Genomic DNA, 13,504 nt, shown 5'->3' with positions numbered 1-13,504 from the left:
ACAAAACTTTTTTAAAGGTCAACCATAGTATAGTTGGGTCTGTTAGAACTTAATTAGGAGAATGTTGACATCATAAAGAAGGCAAGTGATATCAATTTTCAGAAAGTTGGTGGCCCTGATCTCAATTCCATATGTAGTCTAACGCGTATAGTAGTAAACCTCCAAAAAAGAAAAACAGCTCAAATCCTAAGTCATCTGTGTAAAAACAAATTAAAAAATTACTAAGTTAAGGAGATTTCATTTTAAATAAGTAGCAGATATTTATTTATAATTAGAACACCTGCATGATAGATATTATATTAAAATACTGATCTCTAGATTTCATTCTATTTATTGCATAGCATCTCAGCATGTATACTAACTTGTGACATGACCCTTGTGGGTTCATTTCATTGAGAGCTAGCATTCCCTTTCTGCACCAGCTAGTATATATAGGCGAGGGAGACACATGAGTGAGGCATAATTGAATTGATAGTTTGAGAGAGAGAAGAGAAAAAACCACATAGCTTAGGCCATTGACAGTGGAAGAGTCCATATATATATATATATATATATATATATATATATTATAACAAATAGGAAATAAATGGGTTGTGAACTGTGATAAGAGATTATTGTTATCATGGGGAAAGGAAGAGCACCATGCTGTGATAAGACTCAAGTGAAGAGAGGTCCTTGGAGCCCTGCAGAAGACCTTAAACTCATAGCCTTCATCCAGAAATATGGCCACGAAAACTGGCGTGCTCTCCCAAAACAAGCAGGTAATATTACATCCCTTGTCAGATGTGTGTGCGTGCGTGTATGTGTGTTGATTCTAAAAATGTCTTCTTGTCTTGGAATGGTAGTCTTTTAAGAAGAGACATTAGTTTCAAGTTTCAACCCCTTTTTGTGTTTGATCTCATTCATTTTGTATAACTTAAAGAATTGCAATTTTCATCTTTTCATTCTTTAATTTGCATTATTCTTTGTATAGCCATAGAAATTTTGCATCTGCATTATTGCTTCTATGGTAACTGCAGTTTGTGATAAATCCAGTTTCTGCATTTGCATTATTTCACCCACTGTTTGTCTCATTCAACGGTAATTTTCTGCTACCTGCTCTGTACAAATTAAATAAATTGATTAATTCATAATAGTAAAAAGAATAGTTTGGCAGAAATTGGTGGTGAAATTATTTGGTACACAATCTACAACCATTATAGTCCCAACTAATTTTCATGATACACAAATAAATATTTTTTTTCGTAAATTAAACAGTTAAATACATGTAACATAGATATCAATCGGTACTTTACACACGTAATGATTCAAAAGATTATCAAATAATTTCTGAAATCAGAAACATTTGACTTCCCTCTCGTTAGTAAGATATTCGAGACATTGGTCTCTTATCTGTAATTGTGGGCCCTCCTTTTACCTACAGTTTTAATGAAAATATGACACATTTTAAACAACTCAATTTTGATAATGCATGTCCACCAACCATTAATGAGGCTCAGCCATCATGATTTATATGCTATATATGTAAAATCACCATTATTACCTCACTTGAAACTCTGACATAAGGGTATTAGATTCCATGCCAGTTAAAATCTTTGATTCCTGTTCCTTAAAAGAAAGGTACTACGTTCCAAATTTGATGTTTCCTGCATTGGATTATCCCAGAAGTAGCCATTCAGGCTTTGGTGTCTATAATGATTTCACTTTGTTCATTGGTTTTAATTAGTCTCTGAAATAAGAGAAAGGGCAAATCAAAATAAAATTAAAAATAGACAAGTGGGCAAAGAGAAACCACATGACCAAAAACTGTAAAATTCAATAAGGAAATAAACAAGCACCACCTTCCTATACAATATACACTATATGTACAACAGCAATATAAATATTATTCAGTACCATTGTAATTTTATTTATGTTTGGAACTTGGAAGCATTCTTTATCTTAAAAGAATATTGGGTAAATAAAAGAGTACGCACTTTGCATACCTTCTAAACCAAGATGTCAGAAAATTGAAGTATTAATATGACTGTTAATACTAGTATAGATTTTATCAAACTTTTCTCTCCCTTACACTTAATATTTGCATGTTATTCAGGGCTTCTGCGATGTGGGAAAAGTTGTCGCTTGAGATGGATCAATTATCTCAGGCCTGATGTGAAGAGAGGCAATTTTACACTAGAGGAAGAGGAAAACATAATAAGGCTACACAAAGCCTTGGGAAACAAGTAAGTTTTTTATGTCTCAAATCATAAAGATAATTTTCTTGTAATGTTAATTTTGGCTTTGTTTTCTTGAATTGTGTCATGAATTTATCTAATCTTATGGTTTGTACACAAATTGGTTTCAGGTGGTCGAAGATTGCATCACGTTTGCCTGGTAGGACTGACAATGAGATCAAGAATGTGTGGAACACCCACTTGAAGAAAAGATTGGCTCCAAAAAAAGGTTCAGAATCAAGTGCTGATGAATCCAAGCCAGAATCATCAATCACTTCCGCCTCTTCCTCATCATCTGAATCGTTTTTCTCTTATGAGAGACCAAATTCACCAAAGACCACAACACCTTGTAACAATGATCAATTTAATGACCAAGCAGAGAAATTATCAATTGAAGATAAAATGGAGCAGGATTCAGAAAAACAAGTGTCCAATGAACTTGCTAACATCACTGAGGATCCAAAAGGGTCATCAGTTTCATTGTCTTCTGATGAGTCAAACATAGTAAACACAAGCCAGATTGTTGAACACAAACCAGAAGAAGAACAATTGGCCTCTCCATTACCCTACTTAGGACATTATGATGTTGGAAGCATGTTAGAAGAGGTGGATAAACCAAACCAACTGATTGAAATTCCATGGGAGCCAGATTATGATTTTTGGAAGTTGTTAGATGATGATAACAGCCTTGAATCTTTTCAATCAAATGAAGTCCAATTAGGTGAGTTCCCAGCCATCCAAAACATCATTCTTGGAGAAGAGAGTGTTCATGATGCTGAAGCCAAGAAGTGGTCCCAAGACTTTGAGAATGAGTTTGGAGTAGTTGGTGAGATGAAGGAGTCAAACAAGGATCATTTCCTACCAAAGAACTATGCAGTTGAGCCAGAAATGGACCACACTCAAGCATTTGATTTTGATGACATTGACATGGCAAGGCCAGAATCTGAATTAGACTTGGGTTATATCCAATTATGGTCCTCTTGGCCTCAAAATAATAATAATAATAATAATAATAGTCTTTAGTTTAATATACAAACCAGTAGTTGGGAAAAACAAGTCTCATTTGAAAATCATGAAAATTGTGATTTTATTTAGTAGGTATACTGACTAGTAAATTAATCAAGCAGATTAGGTCCGTTTGATGTATGATGGGTTTTATGTACTCCCCCCACAAAATCAAGTTGGAACAGGTTGTAGATTGAAGCACAAATATGCAGTGTAATGTATTGAATAAATTGTTGGTAAACAACAACTATCATACACGTTGAAAGTGGGTAGGTGATATTCTCAACATACTGCCACTAGTGTGACAGTTTTTCTTCATGTCCCCACACCTTTGAAGAATTGAAAACTGCAAGTATGATACTAGCTCTGTAGCAGGTATATAAGTTAGCCACAAATGCTGTATTTTACCAAGTCAATTTCCCATTGGTATCCAACTTTCAGTCAAGTGAACTCATTTTGAGGAAATAGCTTCTCTCGGTATACTTTCTTTTTATAAGATTCAAACTTGAAATTTTATTCTTATTTAAGGGTAATTAACTTCTTAAAAACCATTAATTTTTACTCAAGTTTATTTTTAGACCAAACATAGATGCAGCTCCATAAGTATTGTTGGTACTTTTTTCCAACCAGAATAGAAATTTTACCTCAATAATTCTTGTAATGAAGGATTTTATTAATAATGTAGATTGTCGAGATAAAACTCCAATTTTCTGATTGAAGAATAATGCAAACAACACGTATAGAATTGTGTTTAAGTTTTGTCCTTGATTTTTTTATAACAAAAAGTGATAGAATAATAAGACACTCTCAAAATTGTTCAATAGGAAGCTAATGATATGTCGAGATTATTAGGAGAGAGCCTGAGATATTATTAACATAAAACAAAACGTTATACAAGAAAGTCTAAATTGGATTAGTTGTTATAAACTTTTTTTTTATATGTTTTTTATTATAATGGATAAAAAAAATCCTAAAATATTATTGCACCGGCATAAACCACAAAAATTTCTATCCATTAATTTTTATTTATTTCAATTAAACATGTAAATGAGAAGCCAAATCACAAAATTATGAAAGAAAAAGGGGAAAATAGTCTAAGCCATAAATTGTAAGGAGAAAAAAGAAGTGAATTGGTGGATGTCATGCATAGGATCAAGTAATGATTGGGACAAGATCTTACCAAACAAGAGCTACCTAGTGGGTGTGGTCATCACTTGCTGCTTTCTCATTGAGTTCCTTACAATTAGTCTACCAAATGCCAATGGGGGATGTTGAATTCATTCATTCAGGTTGAGTATTGTAATCAATCATGAGGGTGAGCAGTGAACTTCAGTAAACAGTGAGATAAAAGAGGTGTTTGATTTGATTTGCCTTTACAAATCTTAGAAGTAAAGCGTTGATTTGATATCAAAGATAGATGTTGATTTGATCATCTAATTAAGCAATGGCCTATGATAGACTCTATTAGCATATTTCGTTGTTGTACCATATCCGGGAGTTACCACCGACGACGTTGACTGCATACACATGTTGACGTAGTAACGCATGGGAAATGGTTTATTTGGGATGCGGCTAAAGAATCAAACTTGTGTAGACTTGTAGTATCTTTTTATCCATGGAAAATTCTTGCTTATTTATGAGATCCTACCTGTATTACTGCATGTATTGACACCAAGAGTGAACACTACCCGAAATTTCAATCAAATAAAATTCACCAATTTGTAATCAGCTATTAATATTTAAAAATGCTTAAGAACATAAAATAATCGAATTAAATCATGCTGGTACATCAACCATAATAATTGTGAGGAAATGTGTTGTCAGGGACTCGGTGATGACAGGGCACATTTGGGCACAGATTGTAAGGTAAAGTGTGATAATATAAGATATATTGAAGAATACTATATCTCAGAAAATCTTATTCAACAATATATATATCATAAAAGCGAAGAATGAACCAAATCAACTTAAAACATAATTCAATAATTGACTCGTTAAACTTGATTCATGAATCAAATAAGTTAAATTTAAGTTTAAAGTTGAGTTCATTAAATACCTAAGTAGAACTTGAACTAACTGGATTCAATTGAATCATAAACTAGTTCGATATATAAATCTATCCATGAGGAATGCTAGCGACACTCTTTTTTGAATACTCTTGTTCAAAATTTATTAAAAATCACTAATTTTGATAGGTTGTGTTTCTCAATTACTGTTTTTTTTTCTCCTAATTTATATTAAATGAGAAATAAAATTTACAAAATTCGTTATTTTCAATAAATTCTAACACATTTTAAAGAGAGTATTCAAAAGAGAATGTTAAAGAAAGTGTCACTAGCATTCTTCATCTATCTATTTATATCTAGACCTATCTATATATAAATCTATGCATATATTAAATATTATATATTATTGAATTCTTATAATTTTTTAAGTTAATTTAATAGTAATTTTTGTATGAAATGAATAAATAAAAACAAGTACAATAGTTATAATTTTAAATTGAGTTGAGCTAACGAGTTGAATCAATTTTTGCACGAGTTTAAATTTAGTTAAGTTGAACTAAAAATAAAGGTTCATATCAAATTTAAATTGAACTTCAAGCTGAACTATTTATGTTGAATTGAGCTCGGCTCACTTCGACTCATCTTTAGCCCCGATACAATAGTATAAGATATTGTATTGTTAAAATATACTTGAAGTGTTATTTTTTAAAAATACTAACTTCTAGCTTTTTATATTTTCTTTAATTAAGGTACATATTTTACTTTTAATTAGAAATTTTTGTTGGGTATTCATAATTAATATTAAAATTATAATAGATTTATGTATAACAAATATGTAATGAGAAATTATATTCTAGTTAACTAAATATAACTATCAAAATTTAATTTTAATATTTTAAATGTATAGTTTATTAATTTTTAAAAATATATATTTTATTGACACACATTTGATTTATAAATTTAGAATATAAAAATTTAATATATTTTTTTGAAAAATAAATATTTAGATAATATTGATTTTTATAACATCAAATTTTACTGTCAACGTTATCTTTTTGAACCATATACTTGATTCATGCTTACCATTGGGCTGTTGATTCCTGCAATTATTGCTTCATGCGCTCCCTTCCATTCCAAAAAACCCAAATGAAATACAAATTTCCATTTTGAAATAAAATTTTCAAAATATAATAGGATACAAGAAGTTTTAGTCTTATCACTGTCAAGTAAACTCCTGATCGATCACTGTCACTTTGGGGTGTCAATTGTGGCTAGTCAGCCCTATTCAGACAATGAGACTTATGAGTTGTGCAAAAATAGATATTTATTTCTTACATTTTCAATATTAAATTCAGTATATTTTATTGTATTTTAAAAAATCCATTTTAAAATATAAATTTACTATTTGGGTTGGCTAGTTGGCCCATTTTTTTTACTCATTAATACTATTAAAGCCATTAATGTTCAATAAAAATAATTGATGCCAACTGAAATATATCTCTTATGAATTAAACCTCGAATAAACTAGAATCCTCTCTGTTGGTAATTATTGATGAAATATTTTAAAAAAAATTGTCGGGAAGATTTAGATACAGATAAATAAATAAATAAAAACTGGGTCTTTAACATGCACAAAGAGAGAGATCGAAAAGGCAATGATATTATTAATTCTAAAATTAATCCATTTTGGACTTTGATTATATATGAATTTGATTAGTTTACGAGTTTAATTCTTATAGTTTTAACTACTTACGTCCAATTAGTCAAATTCTGTTCAAAACATTAAGCACTAAATACGTGGACTAACCTCTTTTACTATATCTAACCCCATTAATATTTCGATCGTCCAATCAGCCAAATGTTAATATTTTACTGTCAGTGACAACTGTTAATATATTTTAACATTTTAAAAAATAATAAGTAAATTTAATGACTGATCATTAGTGAGTAACAAACAAATAGAGGATAATATCATGGACAATATATATTTATTATATATTAACAAATCAAGTTCAATTATTTGAACAATGATTCCTTCTAGGAACGCATACGGCTTTTTGCTATGTCTAACATGTATATCTTTTTATTTTTATTTTTTATTGATGTACATAACAGAGGTATATCTGATCAAATAGAACTAATAAAGTTCTTGTTGATAATAATGCACGATGAGAATAATGCACCTTAATAACCTTATCACTATATGCCAATGGCTCCAACATGAAGATGATGGGGTTGTGCTCTTTAATTTGAGCCAAAATCCAACGCTTCACTTTCACTGGCTAATAAAACTGAACGAAATGGCAATGCAAAAGTGCAACTAGAAACCACTACCATAAACAAAATTGCAAGGTACCAAGAAGAATAATACGTGGCCATTATGACCTTTCTTAGTTCTTGCTAGAAATCCAAGAATTTATTTAGTTGTTATAATCTTGACAGATGGCGCATACTTCGTCTATGTTGCTATTTATCAAGTATTCCGGCGATTGATTGTAGTAAATTTAGCTATCGTTAACTTTTGAATGATCCCACTTTAGAATTTAATTTTACTTAATAAGTTGGTTTGATTTTATGAGAAGTGTCATGATACATTCATTCCAACACATCTTTTTATTTGTTAAAATTTGGTGAAATTTATAAAAATCATGAGTAAGATTTGTTAGATTAGAAGTGAAAGCGTATGGAATTTCGTAATTTTAATAAATTTTAATTAATAATATAATAGAGTATGTTCAATAAAATATATTAGAAAGTGTAATACTAATATTTTATGTCCCAAATAAATCTCGTGAATTGGTATATATGAATCAAAGTCATACCTCTTAATTTTATATATATTTGATTTGATGGACTAATAATATCCATGCAACAAAAAACTCATACATCATCGAGATGAACCTATGATAGTATGGATTTCTTTTACTTTTTTTTTTTTTTTTTGTATATAGTAGGAAATGAAAGAACACATTTCCACAAGCTAAACATTTTATGCAACTTGACCAAGACTAGCCAAGTTTTGAAACTCACAGCCACTTTACATAACCAAAACTAGCCTCAAATGTATATCCTGTTGGGAATCAAATTTGGTATGGTATACCAAACTGTACAAAACAATGAGATATCTGACTGCTGCCAGAAGGAACATACATACTCACTCTTAAGAAGACACAGGTAGTGAGCAATTGACTCGAACCTGACCTTGAAGTCCAGTTAGAACATCAAGGTTAGACATTTTCAACATGACCCTAGCAAAGTCCATTCGAAAGGTTGATCCATCATCTGAAGCATAAGCAGAGACCAATCTGGCGGTTTTCTGCTCGGCCATCAGCTGCTGATCCGCGAAAAGAAGCCCTCTTCCTCTTAGCAGGCTCTGGTAGTAGTGAGTGTCAAATGATGCTCCTGATGACACTGAAGATGACAGTGCCTGCATGTATGACATCCCCATTTTGGAGTGGAAATCACTGCTCACTGGCTTTGAGATCGTAAACTCGTCTATGCTGGTGCTGCTGTTCTTGCTGTCTGGGCAGTTTAGCCTCATCTGGCGAAGGAAATCGAGGGGGATGCTGGGGTCTGGTTGTCCTGTGCCTTGAAAGTTGTACAGCCTTTGCTGAATGAAGTCGCAGCCGATTTTGCCAATGTTGTGTCCTCCTGCACATCATCAACAGACAAACCAATGCACCTTGTTAGTCAGATTCTATTCATGGATGACGCTGAAAACCAATAAAAACCAGAAAACAACGATAACAACAACAAAAGTGTTAATCCACTAGGTCAGATTGGCTACATAAATCGTGCAATGTCGTCTGGTTTGGTTAAAGACTCTATGGATCACATGACAATAAGTGTTGGCTTTACTTACTTTTTGATCCTACTAATCATAGGTTTTCATTTGGTATCCTAATAATATTTAGAGTGACCAAAATGCAAGCAAGACACACACTTAGTGGACAAAATAAACAAAAAACTAATAGTGAGACTGCCAAACTATATAAAGAAAGAAACAAAAAAAAATGATGAGAACTAGATTACAACTTATTAAGAATGGGGACCGAAAATTACATATATTTAGACTGATACAAGAAATGTAGAGTAAGTACCAAGAAGGCTGACTGTTTCTCTTGCATTGAATCCTCTGAGATTGAAGAGATTTAGTGTGCGTGTAACGTTATCATCAGGTCTGGGAATCTGATCAGTTGCTTCCTCAAAAAATGATTGATGGCTATCCCTTCTTCCTGTTAAAACTGGATAGAAAGGTCCACCAGCCTGCCATGGAGATCCACAAAACATATCATAGGTACAATGATGCTGAACTTCTAAGAAGTGTAATATAACAGCAAAAGTAGATATTCTTGAAAACTTTGCTACCTCAAATCATAATATCAATATGTCAAGTTCAAGGAAAAATTATGCACTTGCTTATCTTATCAAGGACATGCATGAATAATATATAGACACATGATTGAACAAGGACAAAAGTAACATAAAGAGAGACGAAACAAATGAGTCAAGACAAACTTGCAACAAACCAACAAGCAGTTGCTGGAAAGAGAATCAGAACAAAGTTGAATTCAAATGATTTAGTAAACTTGTTTCTAACTGGCTTTCCCCGTGAAATATTCATGTGAGAATGATAGCATGAAAATGAACTAGGCATCACTACTTGGCTAGTAAAAGATGGTATTTCAGTTTTAAAAAAAAAACAAATGAAGCAATAAACCAGTCCAGAAATATTATCAAAACATCATTATTGTTTTACTTTTTGTTATATTATTTTGATGGCTAATAAGTTTCAGGACAGAGAAACAGGACCAAGCCATGTAGCATTTACAGGTTCCAAACTTGCAATTGAAGTCAAAATGCATCAGAATTCAGATCTTCAATTTAACACCCAAACTCTCCATCTGCCATCCTTACTACAATCAGAACAACAAATCCTAAACTATCAACGTAAACTGAAACTCAAGATACAGTATAGTCCCAATCCAAGTCAATTGGAAACAAAGAAATATGTACCAGAAGAATGGAATCTCTTGCTGCAAGAGCAAGTATGTCAGCACAAGACACAATCCCGGGACATGCTTGTTCCACCTCTTCTTTTATCAGCTCAATTTTGTCAAAACCTCTCAATGTCTGATTTGGCACAGCCTGCTTCTCCACCGAACGGTTTCTATCACCATTGTTCTCATCCAACAGCAAAGAAGCATCACACCCCTGATTCAGCAACACCCCAAATGCAACAAAAAGTATATTAAGAGATTGTTTACATGCATAAAAAACAATTTAATTAAAATGTAATTCAATCATAAATTAACATGAACCGTAAGATTATTAACCTTCTTAATAATTACTTTAAAATTCATATCAGTCGTAATTTCTAATTAATTGACGGTATAAGGGTTTCTACACATAAAAATTAAACTCTATAAAGAAAAAGTGAAAATCAACGATCTACATAATAGCACAAGATCATGATCAATATTCAGGATATTCATTATTCATTATTCAAAGCACAAACAGCATAGTCAGAAGAAGGAATCAAGAAAATCTTAAGGGAAAAAAAGCAAGTAATCAAGAAACACACATTTGAATAAACACAACAAATACTCCAAATTCATGGTCTTGGACGCAAGAAAGGGAAAAACAAAAGACGCCCCATTTCGGTTTCAACACAAAGCACAAAACTTTATAAAAACAAAAAAAAACAAAAAAAGCAACCCCACAAAAAAAAAAGAAGGACCTCGATGAAGCAATCGTGGAAGAAGAGACGAAGCAGAGCAGGTGCAACGTCCCTGTGGTCGAAGTATATGCGAGTGAGCGCCGAACGAACAACACCCTCCGCTTGGGGACACGTGTCCCTATAGAAATCGTATTCGAGATTGGACCCATCACGTATCCTTTGGTTGAAAGGGAAAGAGACAGCATAGAAGCCAAATCCATTTGCAAGCTTCAAAGAAAAGGTAGAAGAATCGGAGAAAGAAGAAGTGGTTTGGGTTTGGGTTTCGCCTCGAGGGCTTCTGAGAGAGAGGAGCACGGGGACGACGAGTGCCGCCACGATCCAGAGGTTGATGATGCAGCTTCGCATTTTGGTTGGTTTCTTCAGAATCTTTGGTGCAGAGAAGAGAGGGAAAAGACGCGGGAAGGAAGGAAGGAAGTTATGTTAGTTGCTGATTGGTTGTTGTGAAGTGATGTGTTATAAGCCGAGAGGGGCATTGGGTTTAAGTATTTGGTCTGTGTTGGGCTTTGACCCTTTGTTCCGAAGGGGCTACTATTGGCTTCTATCAATATTGTTATTGGCCCCTATCATTGTGCGAAAATACCTTTCTGTCCTCAACTTCAAATTTCTCCACCCCTTCCTCTTCCTTCTTCCCCGCTCTCCCCACCTTCTGTCCCCCATCTCCCAGCCTTCCCTTCCCTTCTCTTCCCATTCTCCTTCCCTTTCGAACCAATTTCTTCTCCTCAACCAATACTTCTCCTTGCCCCACCCGTCTCTCTCTCCTTCCCAACTCGCGTCTGAGGTGGGTTTTTTTCCTCTATTTCTTGTTCAACAGAATTACAATCCAATTATTTATTTTTTTTCCACAAAAAACAACGGAGTTGTAATTTTGTTGTGTTATTGAAAATATAAGACAATAAAATCACGATTTTGTTGCGTTTATATGTATCAGGGGAGACTACTCTTGTCAAGTAATGCAAATTGGATTTTGTTGATTTTTTTTTCTAAATTGCCACTGAAATAATAGTTACTAATTGTAATTGTTATTGCAGAGTCGATTTCAGATGACGTTGGGAGCTATGTAGAGCTTGCTAGACCTCAGAGTTGTGCTAGAGGGCACAAATAATCATTAGGTTATACAACAAGCTTTGCAATTGTTGGAGGAGGACTTAGTAGCTTGGTGGAACTCAGACACATAGAGACGCAAGAAGAGGCCTGACAAGGATAAAGGCGGTTGATTTTTTGTATTATTATCTTTTGATGTAGTATGCACAATTTTTGTTGTTTTGACATACTTTTTTTAGTTTATATTGTTGTTGAATTACTTCTTTTTTCGTGTACATCAATTCTTTAAACAACATACACCTAGTAACAACAATGATCTCTTCAATTGATCCATATAACAAACACCAACAACTAAAGAAACACTAATAATACAAATTTTTCTTTAAAAAAGTAGTTATAAAGTAAAAACATGACTGCACATATTTATCACGTATCAGAGCAATGATCTCATTAGCAAATCTTGCTTTCCTTGGTTTGTGTAGCACGACAAGGTTTTATCCGAAGATCGTTCAAAAGTTGCATTTAACTTAATCAGACCTTTGCTACTAAATTTCAAAAAAATGAAAAATATTTTTCTCACATCATCGTCGAGTTTAAGCTTCATGCACTCATATTCAACACAACCATCACCAACATAAACAGGTTGATGATAAAAAAGATCAACTAAAATTATACAACCTCTAATGACATCCATAATTGTTTTCTTAAAGTATCAAACGACATGTTTTCACTTATTGTGACGACTTTAGAATCACTAGAACATTCAATAATATCTCTTCAAATGATGAAATTATGTCACCATTGCAATACACAACAACAAATACATTTTCCATGTTTTAAACAATATGGTGAATATCAAGCAAATGTGTTGAGTTGCATCAAACCCAACTGTTGTTTATATTAGATGATATGTTATTCTCTCATGAGTCATACCAATGGTTGAGATTGTCCCAACAATATAAACGGTTTAGATTTTGTCTATATTTAATACAATTGATATGTGTATCAGAAAAAACAATATTAAGTCAATACGTCTAAAAAGCAATGTTCAATCAATAAATGCAATGTTCAATCAATAAAAAACACCAAATATATTTTTTCAATTTTTTGAAAAGCAGTACAATGCCATAATGGAACGATTCTGTTGTGTTGTGGAAAAAAATAATGAAATCTCGATTTTGTTGTGATGAGGGAATACAAAATTGGTTAAGCAACAAAATCATGTTTCTATTGTACATTTTATTCAATAAAATCATGACTCTGCGAGAAGGAAAATTTTGGAACAAAAATGGGGATCAACCCCTTGAGAGGGACCAATAACAACTCCCTTGTTCAGATGAGGGGTTTCATGGGCCTAGTAATGATGTTGTTTAGGATCATTTGCAAAGGTGGAATGAATTTAATAATAAAAATTAAAAATAATTTATTCATAAAATAATAATAAATAAAAAAATTTAATACAACACGGATTATTAAACTAGTTTATATTAACAATT

The 13,504-nt window shown here is 32.6% G+C and overlaps 2 protein-coding genes across 2 annotated transcripts; one reads left to right on the top strand and one right to left on the bottom strand.

Moving 5' to 3' along the window:
- The first annotated feature begins 364 nt into the window (after nucleotides 1–364).
- On the top strand, nucleotides 365–3,362 carry LOC114424406 (transcription factor MYB63-like). Its single transcript, XM_028391245.1, has 3 exons — nucleotides 365–761; nucleotides 2,096–2,225; nucleotides 2,348–3,362. The coding sequence occupies exons 1-3, from the start codon at nucleotides 623–625 to the stop codon at nucleotides 3,237–3,239; spliced, it is 1,161 nt and encodes a 386-aa protein (XP_028247046.1). The 5' UTR covers nucleotides 365–622; the 3' UTR covers nucleotides 3,240–3,362.
- Nucleotides 3,363–8,058: 4,696 nt separating this feature from the next.
- On the bottom strand, nucleotides 8,059–11,426 carry LOC114424469 (putative Peroxidase 48). Its single transcript, XM_028391325.1, has 4 exons — nucleotides 10,968–11,426; nucleotides 10,244–10,441; nucleotides 9,328–9,493; nucleotides 8,059–8,878 (listed from the first exon to the last, which is right to left on the bottom strand). Exons 1-4 carry the CDS (start codon nucleotides 11,310–11,312, stop codon nucleotides 8,388–8,390), a joined length of 1,200 nt encoding a protein of 399 aa, XP_028247126.1. The 5' UTR covers nucleotides 11,313–11,426; the 3' UTR covers nucleotides 8,059–8,387.
- Nucleotides 11,427–13,504: the final 2,078 nt, after the last annotated feature.

This window comes from Glycine soja, chromosome 8, assembly GCF_004193775.1.
Source record: "Glycine soja cultivar W05 chromosome 8, ASM419377v2, whole genome shotgun sequence".
Taxonomy (NCBI): Eukaryota; Viridiplantae; Streptophyta; class Magnoliopsida; order Fabales; family Fabaceae; genus Glycine; species Glycine soja.
The sequence above is the reverse complement of the archived record's forward strand: the minus strand, read 5'-3'. Positions and strand labels throughout refer to the sequence as shown.

Bases quoted from the DNA above. Each gene is read 5' to 3' on its own strand.
- LOC114424406 (XM_028391245.1), top strand. From the start codon at position 623: ATGGGGAAAGGAAGAGCACCATGCTGTGATAAGACTCAAGTGAAGAGA. The intron at 762-2,095 runs GTAATATTACAT...CATGTTATTCAG, and splicing joins TGCTCTCCCAAAACAAGCAG to GGCTTCTGCGATGTGGGAAA. The intron at 2,226-2,347 runs GTAAGTTTTTTA...AATTGGTTTCAG, and splicing joins CACAAAGCCTTGGGAAACAA to GTGGTCGAAGATTGCATCAC.
- LOC114424469 (XM_028391325.1), bottom strand. From the start codon at position 11,312: ATGCGAAGCTGCATCATCAACCTCTGGATCGTGGCGGCACTCGTCGTC. The intron at 10,442-10,967 runs GTCCTTCTTTTT...TTGCTGAATCAG, and splicing joins TCCACGATTGCTTCATCGAG to GGGTGTGATGCTTCTTTGCT. The intron at 9,494-10,243 runs GTACATATTTCT...TCTCCATGGCAG, and splicing joins CAAGAGATTCCATTCTTCTG to GCTGGTGGACCTTTCTATCC.